We start from the raw sequence: 20,359 nt of genomic DNA, 5'->3' as shown, positions 1-20,359 counted from the left end.
GTCAAGGGGATTGGGACTTATTTTAAGGAGGGGTAGTGGCTGTAGTAGAATTGTAGTAGTAGAGGCCTTTATTGTTTGGTTTGACTCCTCCATGGGCGCAGTTGAGACGCACTTTAACTGAAAAAACAAATAAACATTCTTGAAGTCCCCGAGCATTTAGCTTCAGATTATGTTTAGAGCATCCTAAAATAATTTGAATGACAGGCATAGCTTGCATTCCTCTCGAGTCAAATCTATACATAAGATATGGGTGCGCCACCCCAAAGACATGAAAGCACTTGTTTATTTCGTCATAAAAATGTAAGGCTTTGTGTTCAGAGACAGATTCTAATTTCTCCTTAAGCCTAGGTTTTTATATTTAAAGCTATAATATTCTAGGAATGCAGTGCTACTGACTGAACGTTAATGTCTATAATTTAGCTAAAGGATGTGGACAGATGTGGGCGCATAGTTTTACATTTTTGTGTGAGACAAAAACGTAGTCATCTTTCACAGATTCATTTGGAGACCGAGTTATACATTTTTCCCAAATACATTTGGTTGTGCTAGTTTTGAATAAAAGGTTATACATACTCGAGAGCATCACTTTCTTTCTTTCTTTCTTTTTTTTTTTTTACATGTGCTTTTAAAGTGACTGAAATTTAAAGTGAAGAAAGCAGTTCCCACAGCTTGCATGGTTTCAGGGAGTGTGTATACGTCTTGTGTTTCCCAGTGTGTGTAATCAGGTAACTTGATAGCCAGGCATTAAAAGTCCTGGGAATTTGTTTTCAGAGTCCAGAGGTATCACATGGGAATTTTTGCAGACTGTAGTGCGATCTGAGAAGAAAAAAACGCTGGCAGGTTGTCATCCCCCTACGCCTTCCTCTGTCCAACACATAAAGTGAAAGCAGGCAGACATCATGTGTATGTGTGTCTTATCTCAGAAGCTAATATGTCTGACATTTGTATAAGAACCATAATAAATGGACTAAGTGATCCAGTTTAACCATCAAAAGAGAGAAGAAATTGTGTACATGATGTTCCCATGTGAGGTTAATAACAATCCACAAGTATTGACTAGAGTTTTATTTGTGTCAGTGCCTAAACTTGTATTTCTTTGGCATGCTTAATTCCCACAAGATTAGCTCTATCAAATTGAAACCTGATAGCAATTAGATAGTCACATGCTTAATAAAATCTGCTCTGGGGGTCAGGATCGTGGTGAATACTTTCCTTGCAATGTCTCTGATTATCTGCAGATGGCTTTTCTCATCAATAGTATAAAACGTGTTTTAATATTTAATGGAGCTTATCCTTAGAGTAATGGACAAAGACATTTTTATTGAAGACGTGAGGAGGGACTTGTGCTGCCTGTGAGAATGATTCGATTTGATATCATCACCTGTTCCTGTTAAATCATGACCTATCAAGTTGTTTTTTTCCTAATAATGTGAGTTTTGTTAGTGATCCTTGAGGCACAGAAGGAAAACAGAGATGAGAAATCTCACCAATGTCTGATCTATTTCTTGTCATTTCAGTGGGCCAGCCAGATGGTGTGTCCGTGGCTCAGAAGGAGGAGGCTCCTGAGACTATGGACGCCATTCAGGACGAAGTGGCTCCTCAAGTGAACGGCGAGAAAGTGGAGAAAGAGTCTCCTGATGCCAATGACATCTCTGCTGTCGAGGAGAAAGCAGCAGAGGAGAAACCTGGTGATGCCAGTGAAGTGGGCTTCAAGAAAATCTTCCGCTTTGTGGGCTTCAAGTTCACACTGAAGAAGGACAAAAGTGATGAGAAAGAGCCCGTGAAGCTAGTCTTAGTCAAAGATAAAGAAGGAGAGGAGGTTACTGCGACTGATGAGCCCACAAAGGAAGAGGAGGCTGCCACTGTTGAGGAGAAGAGCACAGCTGAAGAAAAGGAGGCGGACACAGAGGCATCTACTGCTGAGGCTGAAGTCATTCAAGATGGTGACAAAGCTGAAATCACTGATGTTCCAGCTGAAGGCACCGTCACTGAAGCTGCTGATGAAGCAGTCAAGGAGGAAGGCACTGAGAAGGAGGGAGAGACCCCTCCTCTACCCCAGGAGACCACGGTGTCACCCTTCAGAAAGCTTTTCACAACAGGAATTTTCTCTAACCTGAGAAAGAAGGCCAGCATCAAGAAGCCAAAAGAAGAGGAAGACAAGGACGCAGCTGTTGAGGAGGAGCCAGCTAAGGCAGAAGAAACTGCTGCTGCTGCTGCTGCTGTGGAAGAGAAGGAGGAGGAGGAGAAGGAGATGGATGAGGTGGAGCAAGAAACCAAGGAGGAAGCACCAGCAACTCCTGAGGAAGAAAAAACAGAGCCCAAGGAGGAGGCCGCTGCAACTCCAGAGGAAGTGAAATCAGAGCTCACTGTTGAAACCCCTGCTCCTACAGAAAGTACTACTGAAGAGACCAAACAAAAAGAGGAAAAGGTTGAAACAAGTCCAGAAGAGGAGAAGGCTCCAGCAGAGGTGACTTCTGAGGCAGAGCTGCTGTCCTCGCAGGAGAAGGCAAAGCCCCAGGGAAGCCCCCTGAAGAAGCTTTTCACTGGTGCTGGTTTGAAGAAGCTCTCATCAAAGAAACAGAGGGCCAAGAAAGATGCTGAGGCGAAGCTCACTGAGTCTGGGGAGCAGGTGGCTGAGCAGCTTCAATCCTCCACTGAGTCGGCAGAGGCTCCAAAAGCTGAAAGTGGGCCCACGTCTCCCGAGGACTCAGGAGAACATGTTATTGCTGCGGATGTGAGCCAGAATGAGTCCAGCCAAGAGAATGATGGTGAAGTTGGCTCTGATGGAGAGAAGAAAAAAGACGGTATCATTGCCTGGTCCTCCTTCAAGAAACTAGTAACACCCAAGAAGCGTGTGAAAAGGTCATCTGAGAGTGAAGATGAAGCCACAGCTGAGAAGCCAACAAAGTCAGCCACCCTCTCCTCCTCTGAGAGCGCAGCGCTAGCAGATAAGAGTGTTGAAGAGGAGGCTGAGGAAGATAAGCCAACTGAGGAAGAGCCAAAGACTGACAACGCTGAGAAACTGGTCAGCAGCACCGAGGAGCCCAGAAAGAAGATGGATACCTCTGTCTCCTGGGAGGCTCTGATGTGTATGGGTGGACCCAAAAAGAGGACAAGGAAGACCTCTGATTCAGATGACGATGAGGAGACCAAGATTGAAGAGGAATTGCCAGCAGCATCTGCAGCACCGGCAGAAGGGGAGCAGGAGGAAAAAACTGAGGATCCCGTCATTTCTGAAAGCCCAGAGGGTGAAAAAGAAATTGTGTCTGCTCCCGAACCTGTAAGCAGCCCCCCTGAGAAAGAGTCTGCCTGGGAAACACTGAAGCGCTATGTTATGTCAAAGAACAGGACCAAAGTTGAAGAAAAGTCAGAGGAGTCTGCAGAAAAAGCCCTGTCAGACAGTGAAGCACCAAAAGAAGAGTCATCTTTCTCTTTGAAGAAGTTCTTGCCTGGACGCAGAAAGAAGAAAGCTGAAAAACAAGTGTCCGCTGAAGAGGTCTCAGGTGAGGAGGACTCTGACACCCCAGCTGTGGTTCCTCTCTCAGAGTATGACAAGCCAGCTGAAGCTGAAGAGGAAGCACCAGCTGAACCAGCTGCAGTCCAGATTAAAGTTTCCGCTGAAGATAGATCACCTTCATGGATCCCAGCTATTGTGGAAGACACTGATGACAAACATGATGAGTTGAGTGACATTCCAGAGGAGGCTGAGAATGCCGCCACGCCAAAGTCTGTTGACACTGACGTAGCAGAAGATGAAACCGAGGATGAGGCAATTGAGCCCCTTGTAATTCCAAGACTCACAGGACGCCGACTGTCCACAGCTGAGGTGAAGCCTGTCGCTCCTGCTCCAGCTGCTGAAACTACTCCTGTTCCTCAGGGACCCAAGCCGGAGAGGGCAGAGGAGGTTTTTGCAGCCATAGAGGCCAGTGTCAGTGAAATTCCAGCCCAGACATCTGTGACTGTTGAAGAGGTACAACTAGCGGTAGCTTCAGAACAGACTGAGTTTGAACCGCCAACTGAGAAGGCAGAGCCCAAGACAAATACCATCTTGCAACCACACACTCGTGATGAGGCCATGGCTATCTGCACTGGCCTTGGAACCAAGGAGATTGCCAAAGTAGCTCTGGAGAAACCGGCAATGCCCCTCATAGAGCAAGTGGCTGTGATCCGTGATGCTCTGAGCACAGAGGTGACAAGGGAAGATATGCCATCAATGACAGAGGAAGCCATTGCTACTGAAGATGAAGTGCTGAGGGCGCAAGTGCACCAAGTAGAAACCACCATGCTTGAGCCTGTTGTTGAAAATTCACTTGTTGGCACAGTCAACATTGAGTCAGCAAGTGCGAGCCTTGAACCTGATGTTGAGAAGGTTGGAATGGTTAGCACTCTTGTGGAGGCTTCCGAATTCATTCAGCCTGCCACTATGAGCGAGAACTCTCCTAAAGTTAGTCTAATTGATCCCATTATGCCGACATCTGAACCAGCTGTTTGCACCCCGAGCATAGAAGTCACCGAGCCAACTATACAAACCAAGGAGGTGATCGTGGAGCAGGTTGCAGCTGCTGCAGAACTCTCCCCTGCAAAAGAGGTGGTTCAGGCCACATGTGAAACCACGAAGGCTGCCATCACAAAGGAGACTGAGCCAGCCACCGAAGTTGTAGAACCAAGTGAGGGGGCTCCTATTATCACCAAAACAGTGGTCCTCATGGCCCCAGTCAGTGGGCAGTCTGACCAAGTGGCAGATGTGTCAGAGTCAGTTGAGGTGGAGGAAAACAAGGAGGAGGGTACAGTTGCAGATGCTGTGGAGGCCACTACCGTCCAAACAGACCAGGAGAGTGTGAAGATGGAGGAAGTCAAGGGGGACATTCAGCAAGCCGGTGAAATTGAGGCTCAGAGCATGGTCATTGCCCAGGCTGTCATTCAAGATGCCATGGATAAAGTGTCAGAAGAACCCAAAAAGCCAACCACCCCAACAACCCACATCCCAGTACCAGTCCAGGCTGTAGCAACAACAGAGAAAGAGATTGAGCTTGCAACAGAGCAACCCATTATCACCGATACCGCTGCTACTATCACATGCGAAAAAACAGCGCCAAAGCCATTGTGTGTCGCCATGGAGCTCATCGACGCAGTCCCAGTAGAAACTACAGAGAGCATTGATGCGCCTGAAATGGAGGAGAAGAAACCAGAAGATGGTTTGAAGAAAGCTGTGGAGGTAAATGTAAGTGAAGAAATTGTTGTAGTGGACGAAGTGGTGGAGATAAAGGCCGAGAGCGAGACAGGTGAAGAGCCTGAAGAAGTCAAGGAAGGAGACACAGAGGTTCAGGAACCGGAAGTAAAAGAAGCAACTGAGGAAGAGAAAGTGCGTGAGATTCACATGCCAGTCCAAGTGGTCCTGCAGACAGCAACGGTGCTCGAGGAACCGTTGGTGGAAGAAGAGGCTGTGGAAGAGTTTGACGGCAACAGTCCTGTGGTGGAAGAATCCAGCGTAAAAGCAAAAAGCCCTGCAAGTGAAAGTAAACTCTCTACGGTGTCAGAAGAACCTCAAGCATCATCGGAGGCCACAGACGCAGCAGCCAGTGAACCAGAGACAGAGAAAACGTCGTCGGTGAAGTGTGCGGAGGTGATGGCGCAGGTGATCGAGGTGATCGAGGAGGCTGTGAAGGAGATCGAGCCTGTGTCCACAGAGATCACAGCAGCGTCATGAGCAGGTGAGACTGATCTTGGAAATGTTTTCGTAAAAAAACATAGTTTTATATGATTTTTTCGCATTTCGGTATCGTAAAATTAGTGATGGAACCCTTTAGAATGAAAAAAAGGTAGTGATTTTCAGAATTCCTATGTTGGCATATCAAACAATCTTCTCATGGTGGCTTTTTTGAAACATCAATGGGCCCTACTTTTATTAGGGAGTAGGGGAGGGGATTTGCCCACATGCCAGATGAAAAAGCTTTTGTTCAGGCTATGAGTAACCAGGGGACCTTTGATATCAAAGCAGGAATGCCGCCATTGACCCCTTCTTTGTAGGCTGGGGTCTTAAAGGGAAGCGGTGTGTGAGGGGCAGATGAACTTGTGCTGAAAGACTGATTATGATTCCTCCTCTCCCTCCTCCTGTTTTTCTTCTATCACGGGCTCAGTGTGGAGTCAAGAAACCATGTCGGACTGCGCATTTGTTATATTCAATTACAAAGCCTCAAAGAGCTCATGTTATTTTTTTTTTCAGCTGCTTTAAGTGAATTATATATTTAATAAGTACCGGATAGTGCAAAGTTTGTGTGAATCAAGGTTTTAGTGACACTGATTAACTCATCTAAACTGGGCTAAGTTCATGATCATATTTATGAAGCAGTCTTGCAGCTCTGCAGCAGGGGAGAGTCTGGAGTGGAATAGAAATGGGAAAGTAAGGCAGGATAGAGCTTAGTGAGTTACAGCAGCTTATTGGCATCAGTGGTACAGTGTGTGTGTGTGTGTGTGTGTGTGTGTGTGTGTGTGTGTGTGTGTGTGTGTGTGTGTGTGTGTGTGTGTGTGTTGTCCAAATTTAAAGGATAAGTTCTCCCAAAAATGAAAATTCAGATTCATTATCTTCTCTCTCTCATGCCGATGTAAAGTCAAGTAAGGTTGTATAGTCCACAAAACATTTCTGGAACTTGACAGCAAAACAGCGTTGCAACGTTCTCCTAAGCAACTGAAGTAGATGGCGACCTATTTTAACACTTGAATATACACCTGAAAGGAAACAAAATGGCTCCATGCTGCTCACCAGGTGTAATCCCAGCTTCCAGAAGCCCAGAGATCCCAAATTGATTTGAAAAGACGTAATTTACAAGCTTGATGCACAGTCTATTTAATGCACTCACTTCAAATGATTTTAGCTCAGCAGCCTCTGTAAGCTTATAAAAAGTATAAATATTGTGTCGTGTCAGTAGAGAATACCAGATTTTTTTATTTTTGGGTGGATTGGTCCTTCAGTGATAGTCCGATCTTACAAACATACATGGTTGTTGCCAAATGTAATGTCAAGCTCAGAAAAGATGCAGTCTGTTCTTGTTCCTAATGTCTGCTTTTTTGCCTCCCCACCACAGCTTGAAGATACACGACTGATGCCTGGGAGACACACTGTCTGGACCAGGAAGTGAGTGATGAGGGAGAGAGGGAGAGAGAGAGAGAGAGAGAGGAAGAGGCAGCTCTATGCTAACACACTGAGACTGGGCTCCACCCATCCCGCCCAGAGAGACTGACTGAGACTCCAACCCCATCCTGCAGCCCAACGTGACGTCCCACCGCCATATCCTCACCCACTCACTCACTCTCACACACGCGCACACACACACTAAAGCATGGCATCCCATCTGGCTTGTAATCAGTGTGATGTACGTTCAGCGTCTCAGTGACTTTCCATTGCCCTTGCCGCATCAGATGAAGGTCTGCAACCTGGCCGAGTGTGAATCCGTTCATATGTGTGTGCGTTTGCATGTGTGTAGTAGCGAGAGTGAGATGATGCCGGAAGGTGAAGAGATGGAGGATTATTATCTTGTATATTGTATTTATATCTTGAGTATTCTTTCATTTCCCATAAGTGTTTATTTGTTCAGTTTTTGCCCTATTTTTGTTACTGTATGGAAAATTGTTGCCTGTTTTTGAAACTTCCCGGATTAGGCTGTGATACATCGGGTATTCTTCTGAGCAACAATATGACAGTCAATTGAACAGTTGATGCCATCTAAAATTTTCCAAACTGCTGCATATATATCTGACCGGTGTATCACAGCTTTTATCGTCATATTCAGTGATTATTTTCAAGACTGTAGCAATTATAACTAAAACCATGGTACAAGTGTGAATCCACAGTAAGCGGAATAAACGCTTACTGGAGAAAACAACAGGAGGGCAGAGAGGTGATGATGATGATGATATCAAATGCACCACATTTGACTCTTGACACATGTCTTGTCACTCTGCACCCAATCAAAATACTTAATAAGCTTCATGTAGATAAGACAAAACGAAATCACTGCCTGATTTACTGTGAAAAAGACATTGTTACACATTGTTTCATGTAATAAATACAATAAATACTATTATAACACCCTCATCCGATCATGTGGCAGAGGTGTTTGGTAAACAGTGATGTATAAAAGGATGCTGGAAGCTATAAGAAACACTTGAAGAGCAAATCATGTTCACCGTGTTTAATAATGGCCATGTTCTCTGAGTTTGTGTGTGACATACTGTATGTATTACGCGTGTAGCAGTTTTAACACCGTCCTCAATACACTATATTTATATTCAAGATGAAAAGACAGTATGCTGACGCCCCCTGTTGCCTACAAAAAGTAGTGAACCCTTTACTGTTCACCCACTGACTGTATGTTTTAACAAGGGTGATACACTTTGTTCAGTCCAGTCTCATGGTGCCTGCTCCCGTGTTGTGTTTGTTCACCCAGCATGATAGCTCAGGTTCATTAATCTGGCACCATGGAGGATTTAAACTCACCGGTTGGGGATATAGAGAGGCACAGACACCAACTGCATGGTACCAGAAGCCAAAACAAAAGCTCATTTTATTCTTAATTTCAAAGCCAAATTGAGTTAAGATCAGTCAGGGGGTCATGGTCTTTCCATTTCTCATGGGATAAGACATCAGTTGCATCCAATTAAACTCCTCCAGCATCCTCAGCTACTTTGAGTCACGTAAGCAATAAGGTCAGGGCTTTTTTTGCTAGTCTATTGGCAGAGTAGGAGTTTTCCTTTTAGCAGGGTGGAATAACTTAAACATTCCTCTGATCCACTTTTAGCACCAAAGCAAACATGTGACTATGGGTTACACTGGTATTTGTTCATTTCCTACCAAATTTTGCAAAGCTTGCACTGTGTCAATCATCCAGATATCACAAGGATTAACTGCGAGGGCTCCTGCAATCCATCAAGCAGCTCACATTTCACTCAGCTTTATGACCAAATGAGAGAAATATCAGGGAGTACGGACCCCTGTTAAGGTCACTGCTTCCCTTTACTTTGACTCCAGAAGGTGTGTCACATCCATACTCGGCTTTATATCAATATTAAATAGAGTGAACTAAAGACTTTTGCTGTTGTTGCCTAATGTAAAGCATTTAGCTGGGGCACCGGCCCACTCAGTCCTCCCTGCTTTTTGTAACACACTTAACTGTGAACCTGTTAACATTTGTACAGATTGTTTACCTACTGTATGTACTTAAAAACCATATTGTTGTAATATTAACTCATAACCTGCAGCCATTTAGCCTAATATCCATGTAGCATGGTCTTAGCTGTCTTTTGTATTTCCCAAGCTGTTAATAGTAAGGATACAGAAACTTGTCTATATTTCATTCAATAAAGTTAGAGAAAATTGGTGTGCGTTTTGTATCAATCCCTGAGCCTTTAACCACACTCAATCACTGAAAATACATTCGATACAACTGCAGCAAGGATAACACTTAAAGGGACAGTTCACCACAGATTAAAAATATATATTTCTTCACTAACCTGTTTGTTTTGGCCTAAGTTTCTGAGTTTCTGAGTTTCGGCTATACCAGCCATAAAGACGTCTGCCTTTTCTTAGGTATGTTGGAACTAGGTGATTGGATTAATGGCATCCTCCTTGGCTGAGCTGTAACACTAGCTAGCTCAGTAGCTAGCTAGCTCAGTAGCTATGAGTAGTATGAGTAATTGCACATTTCCTTCTACACAGTGAAACAGAAGGAAAACGGTCCCTGCATGAAACTGCTCACAACAAGGTCTGTGGTGTGGATTATCTGGACTAACCAGGTTATCATCAGAGGTGGCAAAATACACACATTCTTTACTCAAGAAGTACAGTAGTACATAGTTGTGTAAAAACAAAAGAGAAAAAAAGACTACAAGTACTGATTAAACTTGTACCCAAAGTCTAAAAGTAAAACCTTATGTCAGATTAATATAATTCAAAGAGTAGAATCAGTATCAGTAGGATTAGTCCAAGCTGTTTTCTTATGATGAGTAGAAAGTATAGATATTTGTGTTAATAGGTTGGTAGAAAGTTGTCTTCTGTCAGATACTTGAAAATTAACTTTAGTATAGTGACAAAGTATTTGTACTTGAACAAGGACTGAGTGCCACCTAGCTCTATTATATTCAAAAGAGAGCTGATATCTATTTGACTGATATCTCCAAAACTCACACTAAAACAATCAATAGATAGATAAATAGCATGACAGGAATTGAGTCGAATGTGATGTGAACTGTTGCTTTAACTGTGACCCTTTAACCCCCAGCAACTACATTTAGGATTTATAGGCACACTATATAAACACATTGTAATGTAGTTGTAAGGTGATATTGATGTCTCTCAAAGGAGACTGTAAGAGAACACCCTCCCCAGCTGCATCCTCTGCACCCGGCTGACAAGCGATACCAAAGTATCCGCTGCATTACCACCAGATTACAGAGATGCTTCTTTGGAGCTCCCTCATCCATCAGAAAAACTTTTGAAATTGTAGATTTAATCTTGAATATTCATAGCTCCACATGAGGGGATCTATTAGTGGAGGCTGCTGTATTAACACATTATAATAAAGTCAAAAAGACAGCCTTAAGAATATAAAATCTGTTAAAAGTTAAAATTATTAAACATTATTATAAATGCTCAACATCTCCTCCTCGTTTGTTGGGACAGAAAAGATCCACACTTATAAAAAAGACATGTTTTTATTGTTCATTCTTCACTGGAAAAAAAACAAGTTGTTTATACAGAAAATTACTCACATTCCTGAGAACACAGATTGATCACAGTAGATGTCAGATGGGCATTGTGGAGAGGGATCATGGGGTGGAAATGACTGATTATTGAGAGAGGACAGAGGACAGAAGAGACATTATGTGAAACTTCTCATCTTCCTGAGATACAGAGATGTTCAAACACACCCACACACATACACGACCATTTAGTTACAAGACTGGTGTGGCAGAAGAACGAATACAACTTGAGCTGAGGAGGGATTTCAACTTTTTCACAAAGATGTGCATATTTCTGTGTGTCAGTAGTACAGCATTTCAAATCCCCAAACAAAACAAGAATCCTTCCATGTTCGTCATTATCTAACACTCATTAGATCAATTTCACACGTTTTTTTTTTTCTTTTTGTGAACCAAAATGTGATGGGATATTGATTTATGGCAAAGACGGTCAAATGATACCAACGGGCAACTATACCAAAAAACACTAGAAAAGATACTACCTCAACTCTGACAGCCACCCCTGCCTTCTCACTGGACCTGAGTTGACATTAAGAGAAAAACAGCTCCACCTGGCCAAACACTGGGCTCATTGCATCGAAGCGGCAGCTGCTTTTCAATACTTGACATAGCAGGAGTAGAAAAAAAATCAAGTGGATTGGAGGTGGGACTCATCCTCACTGTCACAGCTTGTACTTGAGGCTGGGTGGATTGGCTCAAAACAAAACAAATATAAAAAAACACGCATTAAACATACTAGGGATGGGCGTATGTTTTATATTTCCATTGATTTATTAAAATATATGAAAGTCGATAAATTCAACAAGGACTACAATAACTTTCTCAAATACACAATAATGAGCTGTTTGTGTGGCTTCCTTAACAAGCTTCCTTTAACATGATATGAGGGATCAAATTTGTCTCTAGGATGTAATAGGACACTTAGACTTATTAGACTTTTTTTTTGCAAATAGGGGTTGGATAAACATGGATAGATCACATTGTCACCACTCATTTTATAGTTTATATGTTGCAGTGATAACGTTACAATGTAGAATTTATCTTTCCACGAGAAGAAATAACAACAGTATTAAGACAGTTTTACCGGACTCAAAATAACTTAAACTTAATATTCAAATATGTAAAGATAAAAACACCTTATTTCTATCAGTTATGTGTACTTGTCTTGACATGTAGGATTGCAACTAACAATTAATTTCATGATTAATTGTTTGGTCTTTAAAATGTCCAAAGAAAAAAAAAAAAAAGTGAAAAAATGCTCAATGTTCACACCGGGGAAGAAACAACGGGAAAAAAAACAGTGTGATCCGAGTCTCCAGATGCCCAGAAATCCCACACTGATTTAAAACAACAATATTTACACTCAAAGCACGCCTGAGCTCGTGCACCCACTTCAGATGGGGTGTGCACTAACTCTTTCAGCTTAGCAGCTACAGTGAAGAATTTGGCTCAATAAAGTCTTTTAAGATCAATTTGGGATCACAGGGCTTCCAGATATATATATATATTTTTTTCTTTTTCAACTCCCCATCTACTTCAGTTGTTTAGGAGAATGCTACAACACTGTTTTTGCGGTGAAGCTCCAGAAATGTTCCGCCGCTGGACGATGAAACTTCTCCTGACTTTCCAACGACATGGAGGTAAGAACATAATGACTGACTTTACATTTTTAGGTGAACTTATCTTTTAGAAGTAGAAACATTTTTTTCTTTTAAAGAAAGTGACGGAAACGATTCATCGGTTATCAAAACAGCTGGCCATGACACAAACAAAAAGAAAACAGTGATGCTCGTTGATATATATGAAGAATATACATTTTTGCATAAACTCGATCATCTTGGCCAGACACAAGCCTAATTGAGAATTTTGCTCCGGAACAACCTGAATTATGCTACCTGTGCTACCGTTATACTTCACATGTTTCAGCACGACAAATGATACACCTGCTACACATCAATTGAAAATGCATGTAAAGATTCTTCACAATTTCCAGTCATCAGTAGTACATAGAAGGTGTTTCTGTCATCTCAGGTAATTGATGAAGTGGGTGATAATAAATAGCATCTTGTATATTCCCATGACACACCTGTAGAGATCAACCTGTCATCTTAAAGCTACTTCTTCCTGTGTCACACTGAGTTCGTACAACCTCCACACTGACTGGTTGTACTTTAAAACTTCATCGTTTTCTACCAGCTACTTCTTCTTTTTCTGATGTGGATCACGTTAAAGAACAAATATCAAGGTCAGAAGGTCGTAACAATACAGAGAAAATGTTTCCCTTTGCACAAGGTCAGCAATTAGGGGGAGAGACTTAAAATCCCAAGCAATCTATTTAATTCAAACCACTTTTAACCTGTTTGATAGATTAAGATAAATCCATCATGCCCATCCCTAATATATAAACTTTCTCTAAACCAAATGGAATCCTATTTTAGAAGCTTTTTGTCTATTAATATACATACAAATTTTGCAATATAATCTTTGTAAATATAGCGCTGTATATAAAATTAGAAAAGCATGTCAAATGAAAATTAAGGGCTTTTTTTAGATGTAGGTTCGAGCAAATTATATAAAGATGTAGAATATTGTGCAGGATAGCCTCCTGTCTGTATGGAACATGTTGCAGAGTGATTGTGCTTTAATACGGTGTAATGACACAGGAACCATACTCACACCTAGCACAGTTGACGAAACACAGAGTAAAACAGCTGGACGGTTGCAGAGAACAATGCGAATAACGGTCATTACATCACGCTTGAGGGTATCCATTCTGTCGAGTCAACCAAAACACGACTGGAAGACAAATGTACTTTCCTGTATATCAGGCATGGACTCAAAAAGAGAGCACAGATTGTCTCAGCTCTGAATAATTTGTGTGCTTTTTAGCTGGAATCATCATCTATACCTGATGTGCAGAACAGGCATCGCTAGTAGTTCTCGCCTCTTTCTCCTCTCAAATCTAACAGGGCCAACTCATCTCATAACCGGCTCTCTCTTCCGGAGCTGTCTCTGCTTCCTCTTCCTTTTATACTCAAAGTCCGCTTCTGCAGCCTTACCACAACGGCGGTTCTTAAGAAGAACTACAGCGTGGTACAGCCTGACATGTATGAGTTTTATACCAATGCAACTACGAAATGATGAGACAAGACAAGGTCATAGTTACTTTCTCTTCCTTAGTTATTTGCTTTTCTAATAATGTGGGACTGAACTCCAGAGAGCTACAGGCTATTAACTTTACTATCTAATATACTTTTTTGTCAAACTCAGGGCCAAAAAATTCAAAAATATACTCCAAAAAATATTTTTAGTAAATTGGGAGCTTCCAACATACATACCCTGACTAACTTCACCTTTAGCTTACCTATTAACCATAATTTAGAAAATAAACATACATGTTAAAAAGGACAAATACACAGTTTTGGCACTACTCTACGAGGATCTCCTCAGTCTTTATGGGTTCCAGTGGGGTGCCAGAGTTGGACAAATCGGAGCCCTCATCTTTGGAAAACTCTTCACGCTGGAGAACCATCCCTGCGCCTGTGTTTCCCTGCAGCCCGACCAATCCCCCTTGGGTGAAGCACAAGTGTTTGATCACCTCGTTTGGACTGGAGAAGGTGGTCGCACAAATGTTACACTTGTAAGGTTTTGATGAGCCCAAGAACATCGCCTCCATCTGGCTGCTGTCGTCGCCTGCTGCACACAGCTCCATGCTCTGCCGGTCCACCATGGTGTAGGAGTCAGCCCCTTGGTTCAGGCACACGTGCCGGGCTGCCTGGTTGGCCCGGCAGAAGCTCTTGCCACAGGCGCTGCATTTGAAGGGCTTGCCCGTGTGGATGTACATGTGCTCACGCCAGTGACTCTTCTGAATAAACTTTCTCCCGCAGGTGGAGCACTCGTACTTCCGCCGCTTCACCTCTCTGTCCAAGTCGGCACTCTCTAGGTTGTCGATGTCCGCGATGTCTGACGGAGGCGGTGTGTCTGCCTGAGAATTTAATCCTCCAACTCCCCAGCTGGATGTGGAGACCTCTGCTCGAGGAGAGTCCGAGTTGGTTCCAGAAACAGGCGTCTGCTCGCTGTCGCTTATTATCTCCACTGCTGTAGTGGAAGCTGAGGCACTTGACCCCGCCTTGCTTCCCTTAAGGAACCCCTCTACCTCGAGCATTCTTTGCTCTGCAGTCATGACAGGTGAGAGTTCATTGCTGGGCTCAGCTGGCACCTGCTGCAGAGCATGTGTGTGCTGGAGGAGATGCTCCCTGAGCAGGCTCCTCTGGGTGAATCGGCTGCTGCACAGATGACAGGAGTAATGCTTCCTAAAGGAGGCGCTCCTCTTCATGATGCTTGGCTTTACATGGAGGATGGCATTGACTGAGGAACCATCTGCATTTATCAAGTCCATTCCCCCCTCCTCAGCTGAGGGCTTGGTGCCGCTGGTTGAGGCCTCCCCATCGAGGGGTGAGGAAGCTAGCTTGGACGGTAAGCAATCTGCATAAGAAACTGCGGCAGACGTCGTGGACGGAAACTTCCCCTCTGAGCTGTGCTGCTCCATGTCAAACGGCGAGGACAGCTGCCGCCGAGTGGGCAGCCTGGCTGACAGCGCTACCTGTTGGTCAGAGATCTGGATGCCGTAGAGGGAGGTGGACAGGTTGATGCTGTGCTCAGGGTGTGAATACACAGACTGGCTGGCCTCCTGCAAGAGTGGATAGGCATGCAGGAATCTGACCCCCTGCTCCAGCCGTGCAGGGTCTATCAACTGGGGTGCAAGCTTGCCTGTGTACATCAGGTTGAGGAGGTAGCTGAAGATATCTGGTTGGATGTCTGCAGCCTTCAGGCGCACACAGTCACTGAAACACAAAAGACATTAGACAAAAGTTAACTAACCAGTTTTTGGTTAAATAACTTTTGAGTGTCATCACTATTTGAGGAAAACATGTTAACGTCACTGGTTTCAGGTTGTTGAAAACTGCCATGTGTATAAATCTGTTGGGGTCTGTATATTCTTCAGTGAGGGAACCTTGTTCCAACACATTATTGGTGCAGCACAGATAACCAACCAATTTGTCACCTCAAGTGCTAGAACAAAGACATCAGTCTTGGGTCATCACACTAAATACACAGTTCAGAGCTCAACTACAGAGAGAGAAGCCTTTCAATATTTGAAAACATCAGAACAAGTCAATGACATGGTTTGGCATCGGAATTTGTTTAATTCTCTGATCTGACAATAAAACACGTCTTAGTTTGTTATTGAGCTTGTGTGTAACTGTTAATGCATTCCTCCTGTACCTGTCCTGGTGAATGAAGAGCATTCTGAAGTAGTTGGAAAAGGCGGCGAGGACAGCTTTGTGGGCTTTGAAGAAGACGTCTCCGATAGCCACAGTGCAGTCGCACAGGAAGCCAAACTCCCTCTGAGCGTTAAGCTGCTGCAGCAGGATAAGACCATGGTTGGCCAACTCCATTCTTCAACCTGCATAAAGGCACACAGACACACACACACATACATGCAGCAATGAGTTTCCTGTCTGGAAGGAGACCAGAGTTTATTGTGACCACAGAGAGTCAGACCGACAGTGGTGATCTAACGACCTTGTAAAGTCAAACTTAACACAACGGTGAAGAATCATTTAGTGACGCTGGAGACTATTTGTCTAGCACAACTGTCACACAAAATTATGCCGATTAATAGTACGGCTCAGTAAAACAACCACATCTTTGGCGAATTTGTTCATTGTATCATACAAGAGGATGTTGAGACATGCTTTGCAATGGTGATTAAGAGTTAAAAAAAAAAGAGTTATTTGTGAATTCAAATTTTTTCCAGGACATGGAAAATATTCTGGTTCTAAATACTCTGAACAGCAGGCAATTTTAAATCAAAGAGAAACAGTGGCAAAAGGGCTGTTTCCTGACCATTCTATTTAAACCAGCTGTGTACACAGACAGAAAGGGTTCCCTACTGATAATTTCAAGAACACTATTCTCATATAATCCCCTTGCTCAATCTCTAAGAATGGAAGTAAGTTTAGGACAGAGCATTCATGCTGAATGAAAGATATTGTCAAATTTCTAACCGAAAAGTAAAGGTTCCGGCACCAAACTGCTCTACATAACAGCTAATGTGTGATTTGTTCCTCTTGCTGTAAAAGAGTCAACAGAGTCTTTAGAAGATTGATCTACAGAGGGTTTTGGCACCCAAATATCAGAGAGTGACACTGACAAAAAGAGGCAAATCAAGTAGTTTATTATCTCTGCAGCTAATGTCTATGCTCCTGATGGAGCCCAAGCCTCCAAAATCTCGAGAGACATTTCAGAGCATTTGTTCGTTGTGCTGACCAGTGGGATGGGTGTCGTTGACCCTAAAGGTCACTGGAAGCCTACAAGGGCTTCAGGCCATCACATGACCCGGGTGTCGACACACATTCCTAAAGCAGAACTGGTTCTACCCCCTTCTAGTGGAGAATGGAAACAGCCCCTGGGCAGGCTGAATCTCTCCTTTCTCCACCACTTTCTCCACGCCAAACAGCCTAGGGGTCATGAGAAGACGTGAGATGACGGATTCCTCATCAGCAACATTTAGCTCCCATAATCTGAGATGTTTAACCTGGCATATCCACCAAAACACTGAAAAAAACGTGCGCACATATGTATTTTATCAGAGAGGTCAGAGTGCAAAGATGCTGGCACCGCAGTGCTCCAGGAAAAGGCTAGGTTTCCGTATCTTGTGCAGGGGATGGGGGGGCGGCACAGCAACAGCAGGCACTGGAGACTATCTGTCAACAATGCTCATGTCACATACAACTTCAATAAACACTCAGCTGCCAAATCATCAGGTAATCCTAGACACAAATAATGTAGTCTGTGCAATAAATCCTACCTTCATACAAGTCCAGATAATACTTTTGTGCCTCCAGTTTCAAATATCATACCTGTCTAGTGAGAGCTGAGATGACCAGTTGTTAAATCCATTTCTAAAAAGACAATAAAATTCAGCCACTACTTTGATAATCACAAAAATTCTTTACACGCTCTTGTTCTGGTTGAAGCCCCCCAAATGCTGTTTTTTTTTTTTTTTTTAATGATTTATGACAGGATTCTTTGGGTTTTGAAAACAAACATTTTCAAATGAAAATAATGATGTAAGTTTCATCTATTCCCTGACACCTCTCTGAAACAGGGCCAACCATAACTGAGCATTGAATCCTTCATGAGTGTAAGATTAACAGCAGGGCTGTTAGTTTTACATAGATGTACAAACATTACCAGACCTCATCACCAGAGAGCTGCAAACGGAACCTGCAGCTGCCCGACACATCCAGTAGCAGACATATTCATAGACAGCTGCAGTGGTCTCTACATCTTCATCACAATTTGTTGGCCATTTTTGTTTTCTCAGATTAATTTCCAAGCGTCTCCACAGTCCAGTCCCAGAGCCTCTTTCCAGACATACTTTATGCAAAGACAAGACAGTAACAGGGAAACTAGGAGCCTGGTAAACGGCAGCTGTATGATACCACATCAGCTTTCTCCATAGGGAAGTACATGACCAACTGAAATTAAACTAATTCCAGATACAAAATCTTTTACAATAACTGTTAAGAGATGGCTGAAAGCAGATTACAGTTGTACGCATTTTTCATCTAATGTACTTTTTATGTAGGGTATATTTGTATTGATGTATTGTGGTATGCGTGTTAAAGTAGCCTTTCTCAACATCTGCTGTGTATTTTGGTATTATGATACTGACCACTGAAAGTTGTGTATATTTGGCACGCTTTAGGTGTAAAAGTTGAAAACCAGCAATAGCTATTAACTCCCACACTGTGCAGCACATACGTTTCATTCCTCAGTATCAGTCCCTGCACTGTCCTTCCCCAAAATTAGGGAAGGTGATGATTCAGCATTGATCAATTTAATCACTGTTAAGAATTTAACCATTTAAAAATGTATTCACGGACAAGGAGAAGGGCACAAAAACATTCAAATAAAATACAAGTCACTTATACAAGTGTATTCACTTAAATATCAGTAATTTGTCATTTAAAAATACAAAAAGAAAAAAACAATATTAGATTATAGCGGTTTAGAGGATTTAGAGGGTTGGATTTTGTTGGGCCAGTTGCTGAGTAGTGACAAACATGAGGTGCCAAAATTAAGATGATGTCTTCAATTTGTGTAACTTAGTTTATCCTTCACATAACTTGGCCTGTCTTTTATCTGTTCTTTTAACTCCTAATGTAGCCTCGTCGGATAATGCGGAGAACATTTATCATGTCAGTGGTTAAAACGGTTCCAAACATAATATAGCACTATTAATAAATGGAGTTGATTGTTAAGGCAGCCAACTATTAATTAAATTCAAATAATACAGTAACATGTGACAGAAACACAAGACATATGGTCCTATACACACTTCACACCAGGAACTTCACATCTAAAAAGTCTGGCTCACTGATTGAGCTCCAGAAGAATATCAAGCTACTGCTCTTCTCATGGAGGATCAGCTTTACACCAGTTACTTCCCTTACATCAAGTATCTGTCTCTAATCTGTAAAGCATCGAGTTGCTGGGTACGCCACAGTGCAACTGTTTGCGAAAGACATCTCGTGTGCTGATAATAGAAATGACGTTTCCCCAGAAAGGCATTAGTATGGAAGTGCAAAAACATAGAGAAAAAGACATGGGAATGGTCTGCCTGCAGGTCAGCCTAGGGAGCCTCTCAGCCGGCATGGTCGCTCGGTGGCTGCCAGGATCTCTCAAGTATTACTGCCACGATTTAACATGACAACTCTGCTGTTCTGCCACTCAAAGCTGGCGATCGTGTGCACACAACTTCAGTGTGCCTAATCCAGTAAGTCAGACACAGCACGTTAAGAATGCGTTGATCAATACGATCTTGTGTGCAACAATAAAGCGCCGCCCCTGATGAGATGTAGACACGTGGAACAGTTACTTCCGTGGTGGAGATATTTGTCTTATTCTGAAAATTCACCGTTTGGGAGAGCACGTGAGGAGGGTAAACAGGCTACGGGAACAAAACGGCGCAGATAAAGGCGAATACAAGAAACAACGGCTAAAGTGCTGCTGATGATCCGCCTTGGACGGACTCGTCCTGCCTAGCCCGGAATCCTCGGGTCTCGGGTCTGTCTCGGTTGCTGTTGCTAGCGCGAGAAAAACGGACGTACATGCACGCGGCGCGCGCACACACATACACACACACGCGGGGGAGAGCGACGCAAGGGGGATGGGGCTGCTCGCGTTTCTTTTAACTTCCCCCGTGACAATTACAGAGAGCCAAAGCGCACACAAGTAGCCGAATAACGTACCGCCGCCAATACACGAACGGGCGAGTGTGTAGCTAAAAAAACAGCCGTACCTGCTTCTCCGCTTCAATTCGTGGAGTTTGCCGTGTCGCCGTTGTTTGTTTACCGGGGACTGGTCCGTCCTCTCTGGGCTCGCAGGCAGCTCGTACTGTTCCTTGTAAACGCAGCATTCGTTGACGGCGGAGAGGGGTCGTCCGTCGCTGTTTTCCGGTTAGGGGTTTTACGTTACAATCACATGACTGTGGGTAAAAAAGCCAGCCAAAAAAACAGCCGTTGTAAAAATC

At 43.3% G+C, this 20,359-nt stretch overlaps 2 protein-coding genes across 5 annotated transcripts in view; one reads left to right on the top strand and one right to left on the bottom strand.

Annotated features, from left to right (window-relative positions):
• Positions 1-9,374, top strand: part of akap12b (A kinase (PRKA) anchor protein 12b) — a 46,770-nt gene extending 37,396 nt beyond the window's left edge. For both annotated transcript variants that reach the window (XM_037086312.1, XM_037086313.1), the window contains 2 exons: positions 1,518-5,711; positions 7,083-9,374. In XM_037086312.1, coding sequence (XP_036942207.1) covers positions 1,518-5,707 — 4,190 coding nt within the window. In that variant the 3' untranslated portion in view covers positions 5,708-5,711; positions 7,083-9,374. The remainder of the gene's footprint in view (positions 1-1,517; positions 5,712-7,082) is intronic.
• Positions 9,375-10,691: 1,317 nt separating this feature from the next.
• zbtb2b (zinc finger and BTB domain containing 2b) lies at positions 10,692-20,334 on the bottom strand. 3 transcript variants are annotated; one of them, XM_037085996.1, is made up of 3 exons: positions 17,682-17,836; positions 16,042-16,222; positions 10,692-15,599 (listed from the first exon to the last, which is right to left on the bottom strand). In XM_037085996.1, exons 2-3 carry the CDS (start codon positions 16,212-16,214, stop codon positions 14,183-14,185), a joined length of 1,590 nt encoding a protein of 529 aa, XP_036941891.1. In that variant the 5' UTR covers positions 16,215-16,222; positions 17,682-17,836; the 3' UTR covers positions 10,692-14,182. The 3 variants fall into 3 exon arrangements, with proteins under 3 accessions (XP_036941891.1, XP_036941892.1, XP_036941890.1); XM_037085997.1 differs by having other exon boundaries at positions 17,630-17,824; XM_037085995.1 differs by lacking the exon at positions 17,682-17,836 and adding an exon at positions 20,129-20,334 and having other exon boundaries at positions 11,504-15,599.
• Positions 20,335-20,359: the final 25 nt, after the last annotated feature.

The sequence above is a fragment of the Acanthopagrus latus genome, chromosome 22, assembly GCF_904848185.1.
Source record: "Acanthopagrus latus isolate v.2019 chromosome 22, fAcaLat1.1, whole genome shotgun sequence".
In the NCBI taxonomy this organism is placed as follows: domain Eukaryota; kingdom Metazoa; phylum Chordata; class Actinopteri; order Spariformes; family Sparidae; genus Acanthopagrus; species Acanthopagrus latus.
The sequence above is the reverse complement of the archived record's forward strand: the minus strand, read 5'-3'. Positions and strand labels throughout refer to the sequence as shown.